General features: G+C 39.0%; 1 protein-coding gene across 1 annotated transcript in view; it reads right to left on the bottom strand.

The window, feature by feature from the left end:
• The window catches only part of LOC105391172, a 114,996-nt gene that overhangs the window by 4,459 nt on the left and 88,204 nt on the right, over positions 1-22,333 (bottom strand). Inside the window, exons 6-14 of the mRNA XM_048629329.1 lie at positions 21,288-22,285; positions 20,817-20,985; positions 15,730-16,987; positions 15,511-15,644; positions 11,785-11,935; positions 9,771-9,900; positions 5,225-5,391; positions 4,208-4,327; positions 169-239 (exon numbers count right to left, since the gene is read on the bottom strand). Coding sequence (XP_048485286.1) covers positions 169-239; positions 4,208-4,327; positions 5,225-5,391; positions 9,771-9,900; positions 11,785-11,935; positions 15,511-15,644; positions 15,730-16,987; positions 20,817-20,985; positions 21,288-22,285 — 3,198 coding nt within the window. The remainder of the gene's footprint in view (positions 1-168; positions 240-4,207; positions 4,328-5,224; positions 5,392-9,770; positions 9,901-11,784; positions 11,936-15,510; positions 15,645-15,729; positions 16,988-20,816; positions 20,986-21,287; positions 22,286-22,333) is intronic.

A 22,333-nucleotide genomic window follows, 5' to 3' on the forward strand; every position in this document is an offset into this window, starting at 1 on the left:
TAATTGTTATTTATTTAATTTTTTGCCCAGCAGTGGGAAAACACTTAGACTAACTAAAAAAAAAAAAAAAAAAAAAATAATTTTAACAACTGGGTAGCGACCTAACTAGCATTACAAAGTTTGCGGCAAAAATAAATAAATGAAACTGTACTTTTTTGGAATATTTACCTTCTTATTTCTTGAATCATTTCAAAGAACTGAGCTTTACTTTTTCTTCTTCTTCGCTGTTCATGTTCCTTCTGAAACAAACGTGTTTCCTAAAGTAAATGAATCAATACACACTTATTGACTAAAGATAAACAGTAATAAAAACTCATAAGAAAGGGGATTTAAATAACTATGTACCTATATCCGGTCTAATAATAATATTTTGCATTGGTTACATACTTTCCGCTAACAAAAGCTTCAAAGTGCCAAAAGATAACCCCAATTTTTAAAAACATACATTTTAGAATTCTATCAAAATATTTACGTTTTTAGTAAGTAATATTCTGATGCGCTGTTAAACGCACTTCAACATTGCAGACGGCACCATTTCCGTTTATGAGTAATTCGGTGCTATTGTCAATGGACTTTTTCATTTCCCGTGAGTGTATAACTCGCAGTAACAGTGCATACCCTCTTGATGCTCTTCTGGAAGAGCGAGGTGAAGTGTCCCTGGCGGAGTGCGGGGACACCAGCTCCACGCAGTTGATGAAGCGGTACAGCTTCTACATTACATACTAAGCACATGCTGAGCTGGTGCCTTTTGACGCTCTAGACAGCGACCTCTCTTTGTTTTTTAATTTTTTAGTGTGTAATGCTCTATAGTCTATGCGGAGCATATGAGGAAGGGTATTTTGTCATTGTTTTTGTATTTTCTCTGTATTTGTTGTTCTTTCTTTGTTTGTTTGTTACATAACTCGCAGTAACAGTGCATACCCTCTTGACGCTCTTCTGGAAGAGCGAGGTGAAGTGTCCCTGGCGGAGCGTGTGCACGAGCTCGCGCGCCGCGTGGTGCGGGGACACCAGCTCCACGCAGTTGATGAAGCGGTACAGCTTCTACATTACATACTAAGCACATGCTGAGCTGGTGCCTTTTGACGCTCTAGACAGCGACCGCTCTTTGTTTTTAAATTTTTAATATAGTCTATGCGGAGCATATGAGGAAGGGTATTTTGTCATTGTTTTTGTATTTTTTGTATTTTCTCTGTATTTGTTGTTCTTTCTTTGTTTGTTTGTTACATAACTCGCAGTAACAGTGCATACCCTCTTGACGCTCTTCTGGAAGAGCGAGGTGAAGTGTCCCTGGCGGAGCGTGTGCACGAGCTCGCGCGCCGCGTGGTGCGGGGACACCAGCTCCACGCAGTTGATGAAGCGGTACAGCTTCTACATTACATACTAAGCACATGCTGAGCTGGTGCCTTTTGACGCTCTAGACAGCGACCGCTCTTTGTTTTTAAATTTTTTATATAGTCTATGCGGAGCATATGAGGAAGGGTATTTTGTCATTGTTTTTGTATTTTTTGTATTTTCTCTGTATTTGTTGTTCTTTCTTTGTTTGTTTGTTACATAACTCGCAGTAACAGTGCATACCCTCTTGACGCTCTTCTGGAAGAGCGAGGTGAAGTGTCCCTGGCGGAGCGTGTGCACGAGCTCGCGCGCCGCGTGGTGCGGGGACACCAGCTCCACGCAGTTGATGAAGCGGTACAGCTTCTACATTACATACTAAGCACATGCTGAGCTGGTGCCTTTTGACGCTCTAGACAGCGACCTCTCTTTGTTTTTCTAATTTTTTAGTGTGTAATTTTTTGGAAGCTGTCTCACGCTCTATAGTCTATGCGGAGCATATGAGGAAGAGTATTTTGTCATTGTTTTTGTATTTTTTGTCCTTTCTTTGTTTGTTTGTTACATAACTCGCAGTAACAGTGCATACCCTCTTGACGCTCTTCTGGAAGAGCGAGGTGAAGTGTCCCTGGCGGAGCGTGTGCACGAGCTCGCGCGCCGCGTGGTGCGGGGACACCAGCTCCACGCAGTTGATGAAGCGGTACAGCTTCTACATTACATACTAAGCACATGCTGAGCTGGTGCCTTTTGACGCTCTAGACAGCGACCTCTCTTTGTTTTTTAATTTTTTAGTGTGTAAAGTCAATGCGGAGCATATGAGGAAGGGTATTTTGTCATTGTTTTTGTATTTTCTCCGTATTTGTTGTTCTTTCTTTGTTTGTTTGTTACATAACTCGCAGTAACAGTGCATACCCTCTTGACGCTCTTCTGGAAGAGCGAGGTGAAGTGTCCCTGGCGGAGCGTGTGCACGAGCTCGCACGCCGCGTGGTGCGGGGACACCAGCTCCACGCAGTTGATGAAGCGGTACAGCTTCTACATTACATACTAAGCACATGCTGAGCTGGTGCCTTTTGACGCTCTAGACAGCGACCTCTCTTTGTTTTTTAATTTTTTAGTGTGTAAAGTCAATGCGGAGCATATGAGGAAGGGTATTTTGTCATTGTTTTTGTATTTTCTCCGTATTTGTTGTTCTTTCTTTGTTTGTTTGTTACATAACTCGCAGTAACAGTGCATACCCTCTTGACGCTCTTCTGGAAGAGCGAGGTGAAGTGTCCCTGGCGGAGCGTGTGCACGAGCTCGCGCGCCGCGTGGTGCGGGGACACCAGCTCCACGCAGTTGATGAAGCGGTACAGCTTCTACATTACATACTAAGCACATGCTGAGCTGGTGCCTTTTGACGCTCTAGACAGCGACCTCTCTTTGTTTTTTATTTTTTTAGTGTGTAATTTTCTGGAAGCTGTCTCACGCTCTACAGGGTGTTGCAAAAAGGGTATACTAAGCCGAAACCTACATGTGCAGCATGGTATATCTAAGCCTGAAACTGAAATCAGAATTTGAAAATTCGCGAAAAAAAATTTCATTTTCCATAGAAACTTAGTTGGTCACGTGACTTTTTACTTTTTTTAAAATATATATTTTTATCGCGAATTTCCCAATTCTGATTTCCGTTTCGGGCTTAGATATACTATGCTGCACATGCACGTTTCGGCTAAGTATACCAATTTTGCAACACCCTGTATAGTCTATGCGGAGCATATGAGGAAGGGTATTTTGTCATTGTTTTTGTATTTTCTCCGTATTTGTTGTTCTTTCTTTGTTTGTTTGTTACATAACTCGCAGTAACAGTGCATACCCTCTTGACGCTCTTCTGGAAGAGCGAGGTGAAGTGTCCCTGGCGGAGCGTGTGCACGAGCTCGCGCGCCGCGTGGTGCGGGGACACCAGCTCCACGCAGTTGATGAAGTGGTACAGCTTCTACATTACATACTAAGCACATGCTGAGCTGGTGCCTTTTGACGCTCTAGACAGCGACCTCTCTTTGTTTTTTATTTTTTTAGTGTGTAATTTTCTGGAAGCTGTCTCACGCTCTACAGGGTGTTGCAAAAAGGGTATACTAAGCCGAAACCTACATGTGCAGCATGGTATATCTAAGCCTGAAACTGAAATCAGAATTTGAAAATTTGCGAAAAAAAAATTTCATTTTCCATAGAAACTTAGTTGGTCACGTGACTTTTTACTTTTTTTAAAATATATATTTTTATCGTGAATTTCCCAATTCTGATTTCAGTTTCGGGCTTAGATATACTATGCTGCACATGCACGTTTCGGCTAAGTATACCAATTTTGCAACACCCTGTATAGTCTATGCGGAGCATATGAGGAAGGGTATTTTGTCATTGTTTTTGTATTTTCTCCGTATTTGTTGTTCTTTCTTTGTTTGTTTGTTACATAACTCGCAGTAACAGTGCATACCCTCTTGACGCTCTTCTGGAAGAGCGAGGTGAAGTGTCCCTGGCGGAGCGTGTGCACGAGCTCGCGCGCCGCGTGGTGCGGGGACACCAGCTCCACGCAGTTGATGAAGCGGTACAGCTTCTTCATAACATACTAAGCACATGCTGAGCTGGTGCCTTTTGACGCTCTAGACAGCGACCTCTCTTTGTTTTTAAATTTTGTGGAAGCTGTCTCACGCTCTATAGTCTATGCGGAGCATATTATGAGGAAGGGTATTTTGTCATTGTTTTTGTATTTTTTGTAAGCTGTCTCACGCTCTATGGTCTATGCGGAGCATATGAGGAAGGGTATTTTGTCATTGTTTTTGTATTTTCTCTGTATGTTGTTCTTTCTTTGTTTGTTTGTTACATAACTCGCAGTAACAGTGCATACCCTCTTGACGCTCTTCTGGAAGAGCGAGGTGAAGTGTCCCTGGCGGAGCGTGTGCACGAGCTCGCGCGCCGCGTGGTGCGGGGACACCAGCTCCACGCAGTTGATGAAGCGGTACAGCTTCTGTAATGGATATATGAATGTATAATTATATACAGGGTGTAGCAAAATTTATAATGGGAGCTATTCTGAAGGCAGACATTCAAATTTTAACGCAGTCAAACTATTAATTTTGCTAGCAAAAAATTACATTTACGGGAACACTCACAGAGTTGAATTTTAATTAATGAAATTAATGTTTTGATAGCTCTAAAATTAGAATTTCTGCCTTCAGAATCGACATCATTGTCAGCAAAAAAATTTAAATTCACAAAAATATATACCTATTTTAAGTGGTTTAAAAGTTGTTTAGAACGATCCCCTCATAAAAAGATTATTTCCTTTCAAAAGGGTCAACAATTTAAAAGAAACCCACATTGAATTCGTGCAAAGAAACGCAGAATTCACATGCAAAGATTCGCAAATGCTTTCTCCAAGAGCTCCGTCTAAGAGCGCCGAATAATTGCGAGGAATGGTCGGTTCATTATGCCAAGAAGTGCTCGGGATGCGTTGAATGGCGCGCGACGGCTGTGCGGCTTTTGTGGCAGATCTACACAAGTGTTACACTTCGTATTGTATCTTGTCTGCACTTTGTTACAGTAAGGAAAACTGTACAGTTTGATCATGCAAAATAGATCGGCGTAAAGTAGGAAGATGTGAACTAAGTAAAAGTTAGCGGAAATTTACACTATATTTTGAACTTGTGACAGCACTTAAAGCTTTTAAAAATACATAATTAAGATTGATGTCAGGTCAGTCATAAGCTTTGGTTAGGTAACACGGTATTAATGGGCCTCTTTAAAAATCATACCTATGTTTTGCAAAAGTTTTACAAGCAATACCTATAATATTATATATATGGGATTAACGAAACCACGTAAGACGATTATCACATAAAACGAATTAACAAAAGTAGGTTACCTGACTAAAAAACATGATGTTTCGGCTCCTCCAAATAGTTCCTTTCGGTTGGTGTCTTAAAACGGGCAGAGTATACTTGTAGAACAGGTGTTCCAGTATTAGTATGAGGCACCCGACTATCATACCAACGCCCAGTAGTATAAACACCCCTGCTACAGCCGCGACACCTGAAAAAAAACAAAAGGAATTCATTATATATAATGTTTTTTTTTTATGCAGCCTGTGTCGTTTCCCACTGCTGGGCAAAGGCCTCCTTATAAATTGACCACCGTTCCCGATCATGTGCTTCCTTCGGCCATTGAGGCAAAAACCTGTCGAGGTCGTCCCGCCATCTCCGCCTGGGTCTTCCGCGTCGCCGACGTCCATCACTGGGCACCCACTCGGTGACAATTCTGGCCCACCGGTCCGGGTGCATGCGACAGACGTGGCCTGCCCAGGCCCACTTCAGCTTCGCAGTCTGTGCGCCCACATCAGTGATACGAGTCGAGGAGCGTAGCGTGCTGTTCCGGATTCGGTCTATCCTTCGTACACCAAGTATAGTACTCTCCATCGCTCTTTGGCAAACCTTGAGTTTGGACTTCTGATGTTCGGTCAGAGACCAAGTCTGTGCGCCGTAGGTTAGGACAGGCAGTATACACATGTCGATGAGGCGGCGTTTGAGTGTGAGAGGGAGAGTGCCCTTCATTAGATCTTTCATGGACCAGAAGCTCTTCCAGGCGTTGTTAATGCGTCTTTCGACTTCTTTGTCTTGCCTGTTCTCGAAGGATGCTATCTGGCCCAAGTAGATATACTCATCGACATATCCTATTTCCTGCCCGTCTACCACGACCCTACTTTTGGCGCTATTGGTCATGACTTGAGTCTTAGAGTTTTAGTCCTATTCATCTTCAGTCCCACCTCAAGGCTCGCCGTGCTAAGGTCTTGAAGCATTTGTGTCAATTCTGATGCGGACGAAGCAAACAAGACTATATCGTCGGCGAAGCGTAGGTTTGTTAGCATTCTGCCACCAACGTCTATACCCTTCCGCTCCCACGAGACCGCTAGCTTTTTGAAGACTTCTTCCAGTGTGGCAGTAAACAGCTTCGGAGACAGCGGGTCGCCCTGCTTCACACCCTTCTCTATATTGAATAGTGGACCTGGATTCTGAAGTTTGATATCTGCAGTGCTATTGTTATAAATCTTTTTCAGTATTTGTATGTAGGTAGGGTCCACGTCTTGGTTTTGCAATGCTGTGAATATATATAATGTATTAAAATAAAAATTATTGCAGTGACGTGCACTTTTTTTATAAGGTAGCTGACTTGGCTTTTTCTTCATAAGCGACGCCTTATTGAAGCTTACCTACGCCCAGGGTGGGCCCATTTGTGTAAAACAATTATACCTAAATCAAATACCTAACATAGCATAAAAAATAAAATAAAACACAGACGTTGGACACTCCCCTTGCAGACTTTATACAACAAAATCCCCAATTAGGTAAGTACTTGGCGGTAGGTATTTTATTTATATGTAAGTATCTATCGATGTGTAGATTCATTAGATTCATACATAATATACAATATATCAGATGCCCGATCCCTATTATACAGGGTCAGCCTAACTTGGGTTCGGATGGTCGTGTGTGAGATGTTCAGACACTTATAATTACTATGTTTAAAAGTATAATAATAAAACGCAGTAGGTATTATTATCATACCACATCTATATCATCATAATACCACAAATGTATCAAGCATATTAAATGGCGCGGCGACAGATCTCGTCGCTGCAACTCAAATTTACGTGTTGATTGAGTGAATGAGTGAATACACACAATATTATGTATGTACACAACACAGTGAATAACATTGTTTCAGCACTCAGATGAGCACTTGCGGTTCTGAACTTCATCACACCCTGTACGTGTGAATGTCGAACAATATTGAGCAAAAGGTTTATTATTTATTTTAAAACATAGAAGTACAGTAAACATACAGTATTTAGGTAGACAGATTTTCAATAGATACCTATAATACATCATAATTATGTACAATGTAAAAGTATCCCTTCGCTATCTAGCGGGCTTCTTTGGTGACCATGATCAATGACTTTAATTAGCCCTAGGGTGACAATGAATTGCGTCTATTATAGCGGGTTAAAGGGCGAGGAGGCGGCCTGGTAAACGATTGCTATCTAAGTTGAGTGCCTCACTTAGAATAAGCGATTACCGGCCTGACCGAGCGCGAATAACCATTAAACATGGAGTTTTACGGCATCACAATGTTCACTGGACAAAAAATTATGTATAGGTACCTACAACTACATGATTTGGCAATGGCAAAAAAGTCAAATCATTAGGGTGCCCGCACACGACCGATAATCGGTCACCGACTTTTTGTAGTGGTATGTATACATACTACAAAAAAATTACAGAAATAGTTGGTTATGTAAACCAGCAAACATAAATCGGTCACATTATCTATCTTACAGAAGACCCTTACTCAAAATTAACATACCATCTGAAAAGAATTTGTCTCGGTCAGGACTCGAAGCCGGTAGCAATTATATCTACTAATAGACAACTCCTAGTCGCCAGGTTGTCTAAGACCTAGAGTTACGATCCGTGGGACGAATTGGGGCTCCAATAGAGTTTACTGATACGCTTTGTGCGAAAACTTTTGCCATTTCAAAACACAAACAGCTGAAGTTTCAAGAGCGATACGAGTTGGGACTGCGAAGTTTATACAGATACAGTACGAACAAAATATTCCATGTACACTGACTGATATTAATGGATACTGAATAGGTCTGTGGAACTTAACGCTTTACAGCATCCAATAAAATTATTGTAATATATCACGGTCAGACTATGTTATGAAGTTACTTGGATAGACACTGTAAGGACATTCAATTCTGTGGCTAGCTTTAAGTTACTTCCTTATACATAAATCAGAATAATCATTGCCGAGTGAATTCATAAACCTGATTATAAAGCTACTATTATAAAACACAAGAACATAAGACATTAGTATTTTTGTAATAGGAACATAATAATTCAGGAAGGTCCTGTTTTAGCAAATATAATTAAAACTCGTTTACAATTTAAACAAGTGAGCGTAACCTCGTAGCGCGGTGCGGTCTGTACGGAACATTTATTTCACGTGAATTTCCCGGGAAAATATTAGTGGCTAGCAGCCCCGGCCGCAATTAGTGAAACTGGAAGCTTTGTTTTTATTGTTGCATTCTTCTTCTTTCGTAAAGAAAAAATAAAATTTGTTTAAGTAGGCACGGACACCTTTGTTTTTTTACGACCAGTCACAAGTCCTTGTCCAGTCGATTCTACTCCGTACAAAACGACAATATTACACGTTTAAATATTTGTTAATAGTATTAACTTATTATAAATTGAAAGAACTTACTTAAATTGAAAGATAAATTAAAATATTTTTGCCTTTCAGAGGAGTTAAAATTCATCAGCTATTATGTAAGGAATGATGTAAACTTTCACATACGATCCACAAACAACGATGTAAGTATTTCATTACTTTATCACTACGGCGAGCAGCAGCAATTTTCCCGAGCGCGAACGCGAGAGTTTTAATCGGATAAACTTAAAGAGGACATATTTGCACATCAGTCATTTTTACCAAGACTCGTAAATCCCATGTTTAATCTTTTCGGTCGGTAGTGCTGGCTCGAACCGGGATGCGGGGGTGAGGAGCGGGGAAGGGGAACGGGGGGCGGAGGGGTGGATTAACGCCGGGGAGGCGATAAATTCTAATGAAATTTCCGCCACAGACGACTCTGTGTAACGAACTACCTATAACAAATACACATTAAAATAACTGAGCTAAGATATAGCCGTCCTAAATATGTTAGCGTGCCGTGTGCCCTGTTACATTATGAAAAGGTAAAATTTAATATGAAAGTGAAATTTGTGATACTATGTAGTTAAGTAGTACCTATGATAATAATGTCTTATAAAAATAAGAAAGCAGTCCGAGTTTAAAAGAGTAGATCAGCTAAGTATAAAACGGATAAATTTATCAAGTAATACATACTATCTACCACTATCCCTATGTGTACAAAAGTAGAAAAAAGTTATGATTTATCTCAAATCAGCGTCAGGAAACAGTAAAATGTGGTTCTCTGGGTAATACTAAAAGAAACTGCAACAAACAGAAAAGTAGGTACAAAAGAATTCCTGTAGGAAACAAAGAAAGGCAGTTTGTGAAGAGTTCTCAAGGAGGTTACTCTACATGACAAAACATGAAGTTTCGTGACGCTGCTGCGCAAGCCACGGATCTATTTCGTATTGGGTGTTATTAATAGCGAGCGGATTTAATCACGTATGCCCCGCACGCGTGACAAACACAAGTATTCTTTTCATACAAGTATTTATTGTAATGCGTGGAATATGCACGCGGGACACAGTAAAATGGCACGCAATCCACGTGCGTGCGTGATCAAATTAAAAACACGCTCAAATTGTGCCGATAGCACGATAGCTCTCGTTCGTCAGTGTATCGTCAGTATAGAATAACCCTCCTAACCCTCCAGTCCTCACCTAGTGGCCGCGGCTGGATTCCGTAATCCGGGCTCAGCTTGAAGCACGGCAGCCCCCCGTACCACTTCTCGGTCAGGATGTCCATGTAGCCGTTCGACGAGTACTTCGCTATCACGGCCGATATGCTGTCCTGTAAACAAGACAAGTGAAAACCTTAAATACTATTCAGTAATGTTAACATACTTTACCTATATACTTTTCAATTACAAAATTCGCTGGCTATACAATAAAACGAGGTAATGCTGCCAGTATTATGGGTAGTTTTGAGCCAGGAACGACCCGGAGCTGATTATTTGATTGATGAAGTAATTAATTATTGTATTGCTACAATTAAATAAAATCTTCTAAATCTCCGAAAGTTAAACAATGTGACAGTTACAAAGTTTTTTTTATTGAGGTAGTTTTCGCTTTCAAACAAAAACAGCCATCACAAAATAATATTAGCGTCAGTCAATTTAATTTAAAGCTACTTAGCACAGAAAAAGTCAAAATTATATCTCGACTCGACGTCATTTTTATAGCAAAAACAATGTATTGTGTATTATCATATCATTGATCGAACCAGTCCTTTGTGTTAACTCTGTCACGATCGGAAACACAAAAACTGTAACCGAGTGATATTTTATTTATGTCATGTCATTCTTTTTGACGACGCATCTACCCTCGGCATGACCTGGCATGATATCGAGGGCTGGATTGCGCCGAAGATCGGACGAAATGGAAGCCTGCTAATAAGTAAGTAGCTATTTACTGCATGTGTATTGAATAGTGCTGAACGTCTATTCTGTTTGATGTGTACATATATTTTTTTACACACATTGTCGGCGGTAGGTGAGCCTAAAGTTTTGGGTGCCGCCAATTGTCCCGCAGATTATCAGTTATTTGTCACATAATATAAGTAATTTTGGTTGTCGAATGTATTGAAAAATCGATATTTTTTTACTGATAATAAACTTACCTACTAACCTACATATCAATTACTAAACATTTATCTCAGCTTGACGAGAGCAATCATGGATAAATAAAAGGTTGTATATTGGCTGCCTTTAGTCTTACTTTATCCGAGATCCTGATCTATAATATAGTTAATTGAGTTAGGAAGCAGTTCTAAACTATGGACCGAGAAAATAAATACTTTTAACTTTAAAAGAGTTGCTGAATGTTAGACGTTGATTTGTTAGTGGCTTAAGTAAGAACTTTAAGAATAATTACACTTTGTAAACAGTGATCTTTGAACTGGCATTACTTGAGATAGAATTAGCCATACGTTAACCAATAACTTATAAAATATTATTATAAGTAACGGTTGTTATTTATTTGAATTGTACCTCTAAAGTATTTCATTGTTTACTAAATACAATACAGTTTTTATTGCTTTTAAAATAAAAATAAATTCATTCATAAAAAAACTGTTATCAGTATTAAAAGATATTTCTCTTTCATATGACATCGCCACGCCACGACACACCCTGTATAAACCTACAGATACAACTCGGCGGCTTTGTGTTAAACCACAGAGGCTCCAATGTAAGATGTCAAGATAAAATGACATATAATCGCTAAGAGAAGGCGACACGGCGCCAGCTATCGATCATGCCATTAGACGCTTCACACGCGCCATCCATCAATCGTTTTTCTTCCCAAGTATTCCGGGAATAACCCGATTCCTGATACCACACAATCTCTTAGATTCTTACATGGGTAGATTGGGGAGTGAAATTATAATTATTGAATGATATCAAATTTATTGATACGAAGACATGTTTTACAAATTTAGAATTTTCAAAATTATTTAAATATCATGTGATAGCGATAATATAATAGGGGTAGCCAAATGAACAAGTATGCTTCTACACTGGGTTAACATTTGTGTTTTCACTTCAGGCTGGCATCTTAATCAGTAACTATGTGTGTGGCTATAAAAATATGTGCTTTACGAGGTAATCTACGTCAAAATCCTGAACAATGGCTGCTCGTCTTTCAAAACCAGTAAAAATATATTTAAAAAACTAACCTTCAAGGGGAATCCTTTAGTCATGCCAATAGCGTAAGTGTCTTCAGCCAGTGCGTGGTCTCCAACCCTTTGCAGCTTGCATCCGTGATCGGTAGCTCTGTAATAGTCCAGAACCGGCGAGTCAGCAATGAGCAGGTCCAAAGTTCCATTCCTGCAAAAAATACGGGCACTTTAGACGAACCTCCCACTGGTGGGGACCGGAGCTTGAGAGACTGAGACGTAAGATTAGGAAGCTGTTTAATAGGGCCAAAAACACTAGACACTATGCTGACTGGGAGCTATATAAAGAAGCTCAAAAACATTACAAAAAACGAATAAGAATCCGCCAAGGAGACTCATGGCGTCGATTCTGCGAAAACATTGAATCCAACAACGAAGCAGCTAGAGTCCGAAAAATCTTAGACTGCGGTCAAAATAAAAACCTTGGCTGCCTAAAACAAGCCGATAAAACCTATACTAACAACGATAAAGAAACGTGCCAGGCACTCCTTGAAACGCATTTCCCAGACTGCCGCCTCGTTGATGATCTGACCTGGGATAATAGCGAGCACTCGAACCCGTCAATATCTGATTGGATAACCGCCCAAGAATTAGTAACCGTTGAAAAAATTGAATGGGCCATAAACAGCTTTCTACCTTTCAAATCAGCTGGTTTGGATGGTATATTCCCCGCGCTCCTAGTGTGGGGACAACAGGTTATCGTGCAAAGCTTAGCGAATATTTTTAAGGCTTGCTTAGCACATAACTACATTCCTAAACAGTGGAGAGAGGTGAAAGCAACCTTTATTCCTAAATCAGGAAAAAGTGACTACACGGATCCAAAGTCCTACAGACCTATTAGTTTAACGTCGTTTCTACTAAAGATCCTAGAAAGACTTTGTGACAGACACATACGAGATAATAATCTCAAACGAAAACCATTACATAACAGCCAACATGCCTATACCGCTGGCAAATCGACCGAAACAGCACTCCATAGCGTAGTGAACAAAATCGAGTGTGCGCTAACAAACAAAGAATCAACACTAGGTGCCTTTATAGACATAGAAGGGGCCTTTGATAAAACAAACTTCGATAGTATCAACGTTGCCTTAACCAAATATAATGTTAATCCTACTCTACGGGGTTGGATAAATAATATGTTAAAGTTAAGAGCAGTACAACTCAACCTAAACGGGACAACCAGATGCATTGTAGCTAAAGGCTGCCCTCAAGGCGGGGTCCTTTCACCTCTACTGTGGAATCTGGTAGTTGACGACCTCCTTAGACGACTCAACAGCAGCGGCTTCTATACAGTCGGCTATGCAGATGACCTCACCATCCTCATTAGTGGGAAATTCGAGAACCTTCATTGTAGCGTTATGCACGCCGCAATGAAGATTGTCGAGCAATGGTGCATGGAGTATCGACTAAAAGTCAATCCCAGTAAAACAGAATTAGTCCTATTTACTAACAAGAGAAAACTCAATAACATGAGCTTGCCTACATTATTTGGTACTCAACTAACACTTTCAACCGAAGTGAAATATCTTGGCATAACGCTAGATAACAAGTTGAACTGGAATAAACATCTCGATAACAAAATAAAACAGGCCACGATCGCTTTTTGGCAGTGTAAGCGAATGTTAGGAAAAACCTGGGGCCTTAAACCAAAATTAACATTATGGCTGTACAAAGCTGTCATACGACCTACCATAACTTACGGTTCTGTAGTCTGGTGGCCCATTACAGAACTTAGCTCAGTAAAAAACAAGCTGCAAAAGCTACAAAGGCTTGCATGTGTAGCCATCACAGGATGCATGAAATCAACACCCACGGCCGCACTCGAGGTACTTCTCGACCTTCCACCATTACATCTCGTGGTGAAACAGGAAGCAGCGGCCGCCGCTTTTAGACTAAGAGTAGCTGGCCTGTGGGCAAATAACTCAACAGCGTCACACACATCCATTATGTTGGAAGCCATAAAACATCAACCAATGATGGCAGCGATTGGTGATCGAATACCGCTTATCCATATATTTAATAGGCACTACAACATTCAATTGCATGAAGAATCAAGAGATCAGTCCAGTATATATGAACTGAGAATATACACTGATGGATCCAAAAAAACGTCAGGTACGGGTGCTGGTGTCCACTCGGATGACCTAAACATCCATTTTTCACTGGCACTAGGCAAATACAACACAATCTTTCAGGCTGAATGTGTTGCTATTACACGGGCCGCTAACGCAGTCAAATCTAGAAAGGTTACGAATCAACGTATTCGTATCCTATCTGATAGTGCTGCAGTTCTGCTAGCTTTGTCTAGCAAAACTATAACTTCGGGGCTAGTACTAGAGTGTCACTCAGCTCTAGAATCGCTTGCCTCACAAAACAATACCATAACCCTCCAGTGGATAAAAGGGCACAGCGGGTCGCTGGGGAACGACGCTGCTGATGAACTTGCACGAAAGGGATCTGACACTGCACCAATAGGCCCAGAGCCGATAGTACCGATCCCTTTCAACCAAATTCGCTCTTGGTTGCGTTCCCGAACGACAGAATGCCACACCAATCTCTGGAGTAACAGTGCCGAGTGCAAACAAACAAAAGCTTTTGTACCACTAATTAATACTAAACTAACACGCAAATTATTATGCTTGTACAGAGCAAACTTACGTGTCGTGATAAGTACCATAACAGGCCACTGCCGGTTAAATAAACACCTATATCGCATGAAAATCTCCACCACTCCTCTTTGCAGAAGTTGCATGGAGGAAGATGAAACAGCTTCCCATATCTTGTTACATTGCAAAGGCGTGGAGACACTACGATCAAAAATCCTCGGATCTCCGGGGTCCCTCCGGGAAGTCATGAGCAACCTAGGTCGTCTACTGGCTTTCTGGCGTGAGCTTGGGTGGCTTAATAGCTAGTCACCCCATAGGTATTTCACGCATAATGGCCCACCTTGGAGGCTAAATACGGAAAATCAGCTCGCCATGATAGATAGATAGACGGGCACTTTAGAACCTATGTGTAATGTTATAAATGTTAACAAGAGAATTAGGATGTTTGCTATACGGTGAGCCCAAACAAACAGACCTATAAACAAACCTTTTCGTAACCGTGAGCGAATTAAAATAACCCGTAAAATTTTAATGAAGAGAAACCTCAGTTTTAAACAACTAAAAGGGAATTGAAACTCTTTTTGAAGTTGCGAATACGTAATTGTTTAGCTGAATTATACGAGCATGCAGTAGAGTAATTAAATAGGCTTTCGATAACCTGAAAATTCAGGAGCACATTAATCGAATAATGAGAAACATTGGATTTCAGTCTTTAAGAACAAACACAAACAAGACATGTCTACATTGTTACACAATTGAATAAGTATTATTTTGAAGGGAACCAGACAATGCCAAGAAAACGACAACACAATTAGAATTTGGTTAATTGAAGTAAGCATTTTGGCAATGTAATTTGTTTAGCTACTTTCAAAATGTTATTCTTGTTTTCATTTTACAGTAGAACAAGTCTATTTAAAACAGCACGAAACGACTTCTAGAACTGAGTTTATAATAAATAATAGGTATAGCAATCTAAAACTCAATTTTATATTATCATTTGTTAGGCTAATTACTTTTAGAAAAATACTTAATACATGTAATAATACAATTTAATCATTGAATATACCTACTTATTGGTCTTCAGAAGTGATTCATGATATAATTAGTAATTATTTACCTGAGTCTTTGAATGCCCTCTTCAATATCTTGGAGGGCGTAACGGCGCATTTGCTCGGCTAGCGGCAAGTTGTTTCTTCTGACGTAGTACTCGGCTACCGAAGATTGGGCCGTGCCGACACGTAATGATAGCCACTGAAACATTATATTACTATGTAAAAAAGTATAATATTTGCGATAAACTTTAGGGACTTTATTATGTTTTTACGTTGAAACTTACGTTACTTCGGCCTTGGAAGTCGTCAACAGCGTTGTGAAAAAACAGGCCGGCAATAAGAGCAGCTATGTTCGCCGTGTAGCTCGCCACAAATATCACAGAGAACCCGCCCCAAACGTTGATTAGAAACTTGTTAGGCCAACTCTTTGGAGCCTTGAATGCCACTAGGTGGCCACACAGCAGCCCCCACATCACCCATAAAGCACTCGAGATGCTGAAATTCTTCGAGCGTTGGCGGCCCCAAGGATTCAACCCAAACGGTGACAGCCACTCGTAAATAGCTACCGCAATCGCAGTAACGTTCAACGAAGTAAATATAGCGATCCACAACTCGGGAGAAAATGGCAAAAGAAACGCCAACAAAGGTATATCAGCTTTCTGGTTTGGAGCGGCCAATATTGATATCCCACTAAAAAAGTATGGCTGACTAAAATCGATTACTTCTGCTCTTGCCGATGACACACTTAACGCTGCAAAGGACATGTGTGCGGCTCCAGACACGAGATCACCAACAATGCCATTCCACTTCTGGACATCTTCGTCGGTATCATCATCTTCTAAATAATCATCTGGTTCATAGTTTTCATCAAAAGCTTTATAACCGTTACGGTACTGAGCTCTGTAACTGTGCTGGTGATCTGGATAGTCGAAATCATTCATTATCATTTTACTCTTATACTCATGTAACCGACGAAAGGATTTCACCAACTTACGGGAACCATATAAGCCATCTTCAACGATATATAAATGAAAATCAAATTCGAGTTCCTGCGCTATATTTTCGAGGAGGTCCATGGCAAGACCGTAGCAGCAATGTGTTGCCATTTTGGAGAAACTAGTTGGTTTGGGGGTTGGAAAGAAGAAGTTGTCAGCTTCCGGTTCGCCTTCGCGTTCGAATTCATTGAAGGCCAGTGTGAGGTTGTCTCGATCAGATGTTTCTGGTCGATGGCACGCCAGTCCTCTTAGACATTGGCCGTCTTCATCTAGTTCCCCTTCCATTACGAAAGGAGGGGATATTGCTGTGACTATGCGGAATATGGTGCGTGCGCCAGATGACTGTCCATGAGCGACCAGCCTCCCTCCAGGCCACACGATGGTGTGGAGCCTCACACTGCGGCCCAGCACATGGCCTACTTGCCTCCAAGCATTTCCACCTTCAGGTCTAGTGACTAGGTTCAGTAAAGTGAATGTTGCTATCAACGGTCTTTCTGGCTGCTCCGTCCCACCAGCTAGCGCGGCAGCTGTCGATATTCTTAGTTCTCTGTGGACAAAATTGTTACTGTTTATAAAAGATATGTCCAGTTTATAATTACTTATGTAAAATTTGTTTGGTTTTGATCTATTTTTTATTATAATTAAAACTATTGAAATACGTGGAAACGTTTGGGGTCACTTTTGAAGGGCTGTAAACGGTATACATCTCGTCTGATACCTCATATTATTATGTTTACCCCAGATATCCGACACAGAGTAAAACCATCATAAATAAAAAATACATAATGATGATTGTTTCAATGGTATTAATATTCATAATATGAATGAAAATGGTGTGGCAGCAATAATGCATTATTACTGAAACATGGCGATGACAGCCCTCGTAATTAAATCTACGGAGAGTGTTATTAATTTTATTGTATGAATTCCGCATTATAGTTTGCTTTGTACAATTTGTTAAAGGTGTAAATAACATTGCTAATTCATTCATGTAATTTTAAACAACATTATCTACACTTACTCCGGGGTATAATTCTCACGTGAGCTATCGTAGTTCAATAAAACTATATCTATCTGTAACCCATACCCTTAGGTATCAATAGATTATCAAGAAGTTTCCTACCATCAAAATTGTTCTTATTGTATTAGGTTGATTTAAGTCTTTTATTAATATTTTTTTATACAGATTAGGACTATAAATACGTATCATTTACGAATTTATACGAATTCTTGATATTGATTGATAATGTTAAATTATTATTATAATACACTCTGACAGTGCGAAAAAGAATAAAAGAAACAAGTTATGTACGCACTACTATTATCATAATACAACACAAACTTATGGATTAATCCGGATATACGAAGCGCATATTTAAGTAGCTGTCCCACATTAGTTCCACTCACATTCTGGAATAGGCTCAACCAAATGCGAGAGTTCCCTCACATCATATTAGCAATGGCCAGTCATCGCCTATATGGAATATTTTATTTATACTTAGTCCCACGGTTTTCAATAACAGCTTTCTCCATCGCCCTTATACCGTTGCAATACCGCATATTTCATTTGATTGAAAGCAGCACTGGGGGACGAGTAGGGTGAACTATCAGATCTCGAGACAGGCTTCACGTCTGGACGGGAGCCAAAACTCAGCTTCCGTTGTGTCCTACCGATTTATGATAATATAACGGAGTTGGATTTCACCCAAAAGTATTATCTATTTCAGATTGTCGGCGGACTCAATTTCGTTAATTTGAATTTTCAGTTCGATATAAATCCTAGTAAATGACGCGTTACCTTTGCTGAAGAAAACAGTGAAACTTGGCACTGTTCACATAAAATTTTGAAATAATCGTTTACTGCACTATTTATATTCATAAAATGCATGAAAGATTAAAATAAATTTTGTATCATAATACTTGTATGCACCTTTTGCTAGCTGTGTCATCAGGGCATGCAGCTAAATACCCAAAGCACTTTCATTTCAAATTAATTTAAACTCACCGAAAACTTTGTACGGCTGCATAATTTGTTTCAGTCACTGTAAAAGGAAGTAGCTAGCTACTGTACAGAACTAGGTATAAGAAAAGTTTCTTCTGTAAAGTAATTTAAGTGCCAACTTTGCTAGAATTTTACATTAGTTAAACGTCAGGGTCACGGAATCGAAATTTCTTATGCAAGATTTTTCATACCTTTCTCAGATGATAAAAGCAGCCGGGAGTTTTTGCATTTAAGTTTGAGTCTTCTCTCCGTACAAAGTTACGTAAAGGCTCCTAATTTCATGGTATTTTCATATTTTTCACCGCGCAACAAAGTTTATTAAACTATACTTGAAAACTATCTCCAGTTGCTGTTACGTATGCACAATAATAAATAAATAAAAATGGAATAATGCAAATAAGAAGTGTCTTATTTTTACGGGATTCTAAATAACTGAACTTACTTATGTCCTCTGAAGAAGCAAAAACTTGTAAGCACGACAAAGGTTTACAGTTACAAGCACTAAGTAGCCATGCTAACGCCAAACTTAGTAAGTTTACCGGACCAATTTTATGGGCCAGCGGGAAACAAATCGTTCAAGAGGGTTCAGTAGGTACCTCTGCAGTTGAACCCTTGTCACTGTCACGTCCTCTCTGAGGGCGACAAGGGAACACCGCATCGCTCACAATAAATAAACTAAAACCTTAATTCCTGGCAATTCATTTCCTAAGTCCTTTGTGTAAGAAAAACGTGTCCTTAATCAGTTGATTAGCTTAACTCTAAATTTGTTCTATTTTGTAATGTGTAAGTAACAATGTTTTTTTTTTTATATTTACGTATATTTAATATATAAAACTAGTACTGTATTCATATTTACATATTTCAAAGATAATTAAGTATGGAATAAATTACCTCAAATAGTAACCGATTAAAACAAACGCATTTTTTATATTTCAAAATTCCCCTCTTTTTTCCCCAGGCGGAATTATTTGAGTAGGTTTTTGATATTACAAAGCATGCCCTGTTACGTTGTTGTTTGTACATGAAAAGCTCTCCATTACTTTATAAAAGTCACTACGATAACGGACATAAAAGTAATCTCTCTTCTTGACACTACTCTATTAGCTTTTATGAAGGAGTTTCCTCGCCGCTTATTACCATTTGCCAGTAAAAGCTCTTTTATTTTAAGAGTTATTTGTCACTTTATGGGAAACCCGTAGTAACTTCAAGAGGTACTAAAATAATGTCCTCTCTACAAGGCAAAATGTTTATAAAGTTTCGAATAACCTAACCGAAGTCCAAGTATGAAATATTTTTTAAGAAATCACGTATTCTTTTGAACGGCTGAACCGTTTTCGATTAAACAAATGTAGCCTCTGAAACACATTGACTTAGGTACCTATGAAATAATTAAAATCAAGAGCATGACTGTGTTTCGGTGATACGTTGCTTTAGAAGAACACACATTTTAAAATTCGATATCAGAATAATTTCAAAAATGTTTTTTACATTATTATGAGAATTTTATTTCAAAGGGGGAAAAACATGAGTAGGAATTCACTGAAACAATTTATTGATAATTCAACGAAACGTATGGTGGTAGTTCGTAACGGCATCGGCGAAAACAAACAAGTATTTATTATGACATTCAATATTATATTCATGTAATATTTCTGTACCTATATTTTCTTGATAGTCATGGATATTCATGTACTTATGTATGTATATGTATGTAGCTATACCCATAATAACTATACTACATGAAAACTTTAAAGTCATCTGACTGATAATAGGTAGGTTTACTTACTTTTAACAGACTAGAGTTGTGCCTATAAAAAGTCATCTTGTTTATTTGTTTTTTGTATCCGAATTTTTATTATAACTTTTATCTTAAAATATGGCCTATTTTGCTGATCATTTCAGTCACCTCATTCCAGTACGTAAATGAAATTGATACTACTTTTTTCCTGCAAGAAATGGAGGAATAAGTATTAACTAATGGAAGTTATAGCTATCTTTCAGTGTGACACGGCTATAATTCACTCCCAGCGAGCGTTGCTAATCTTTCCCTTTTCATCTAGACTAATAACAAAGCTTATTTATCGCTTAAAAGTTTTTATTCCTTCTAGTTTTCCGGTAAGTCCAAAAACTCATTTGTTTTTTATCTGCATTTTGCGAACATAAAGTTTAGTTGGGAAGCATTAAACCACGTTAAAGTTTCAAAACTGTAAATTTACAGTCTTTATAGGTTGAAAAGAGCTTTTTAAACAATTTCTTTTGAACCTTTTTTTTAAACGCTAGCTTGTCTTTTGATGTTTTCAGGGGCTATGCACCAGCAACCATAGAATTAATCGACCCGAACATTAAATCTTAATTTCTTTAAATTCTAACTGACCTTGCCAGTTCAGCAGAAAAGTCCGCTGCCGCATCGCTGGGTTCCTCCCAACAGGATGCCACGGCGTCGGTGAAGAACTGGGCCTGGGCTGACCACGCGTCGCAGGCTCGCAGCACGTTCCTCAGAGCACCCACAACCATCTTCAGAGCCACCTTCACAAACACTTCATCTAGGAAGAAAATGCATAATGTTATTTGTCACCCTAAGCTCTAATTTCGCCATACTCGGCTAGATCATAACCAGGGATTAGTTGTTGACTTTTGTCAAGAATTTAATATGAAGATGACGTATAATCGATAAACTGATTACAATCCCTGATTATGATCTAACCGAGTATGGCGAAATCATCGTGAATTGAGAACTAAATCAGGTATGTGATATATTTATGCAAATTAAAAACCTGCACTAATTTATGATTATAATAAAATATTGAGACCATAACAATAAAATGCTTTTCAGAGGATTACTGACCTATTTTCATCGGCTGTGGGTTTATAGCCAATAACCCAACTGGAAGGCTGTTAAAAATTTCAGTCACGTTTTCTTTATCTTTATGCGATTTTATCTCCGCCTCATTCTCGAACTCCTCCTTAAAAAGGTTTTTGTCCTTCCTCTTTTCAATATTTTTTCTAACGTTATTTTTCAATGTTGATGTATGCACCGTGGGATTCATTAAGAAATCACTAATATCACTTGAGAAGAATATTTTTTTTCTTAAATCACTAAGGTTTTCATCTTCATTCAAATCTCTTCTTACAGCTTCACTATTAAAACTGTGTATATTTATGCTATTTACATATTTGTTAAAAGATTCATTCTTCATTCTACTATTACTAGTACCTCTACTATTATCTCTAGTGAGAAATGACTTTTTAGTCTTCTCATTTGAATTGTTTTCGATTTTAGAAGTTTCAACGCCTTTTTTATGTACATGTATGTTATTCCTAACATTTTTAAAACTAATATTGCGACTATCGTCGTCTTCTTCACTAAAATTTACATTTAATATCTTATCGTTGGCACTGTGCGTTTTCGAATTATTTACGTTTTTACTAACACGATTAGAATTTATATTTAATGAACTATTCCTTAAATTAATTCCGTCTGCACTAACATTAGTTTTGCTGATTTTTTTATCTAACATAAATGAATCGCGATTATTAATCTTTACATCGGCTAAAGTATTATTGTCTGCATCATCGCGTTTATTTCGCTCAAATCGGTCTTCAAATAGAGCTTCGTCTTCATTGAAACGTCCAAATTCCAGGTCGATCTCATCGCTGGCCTGAGTTCTATTGCTAACATTCCGGAAAACATCCATTTTCCTCGTGGCATCAATCCATAGCCAAAAAAAGTGTCCTTCCAACATGTTGAGGCGCTTAGCCTCATCCATAACCAGCTTTGCGTAATGGACGTCACATATCAGAACGACAACTCCACGGGTCAGTCTCGAAATCTCAGTGAGACGCCTGTACATACAAATAAAAATTATATTACACTCGTATTCAGATTTTATT

The sequence above is a fragment of the Plutella xylostella genome, chromosome 22, assembly GCF_932276165.1.
Source record: "Plutella xylostella chromosome 22, ilPluXylo3.1, whole genome shotgun sequence".
Classification (NCBI taxonomy): domain Eukaryota; kingdom Metazoa; phylum Arthropoda; class Insecta; order Lepidoptera; family Plutellidae; genus Plutella; species Plutella xylostella.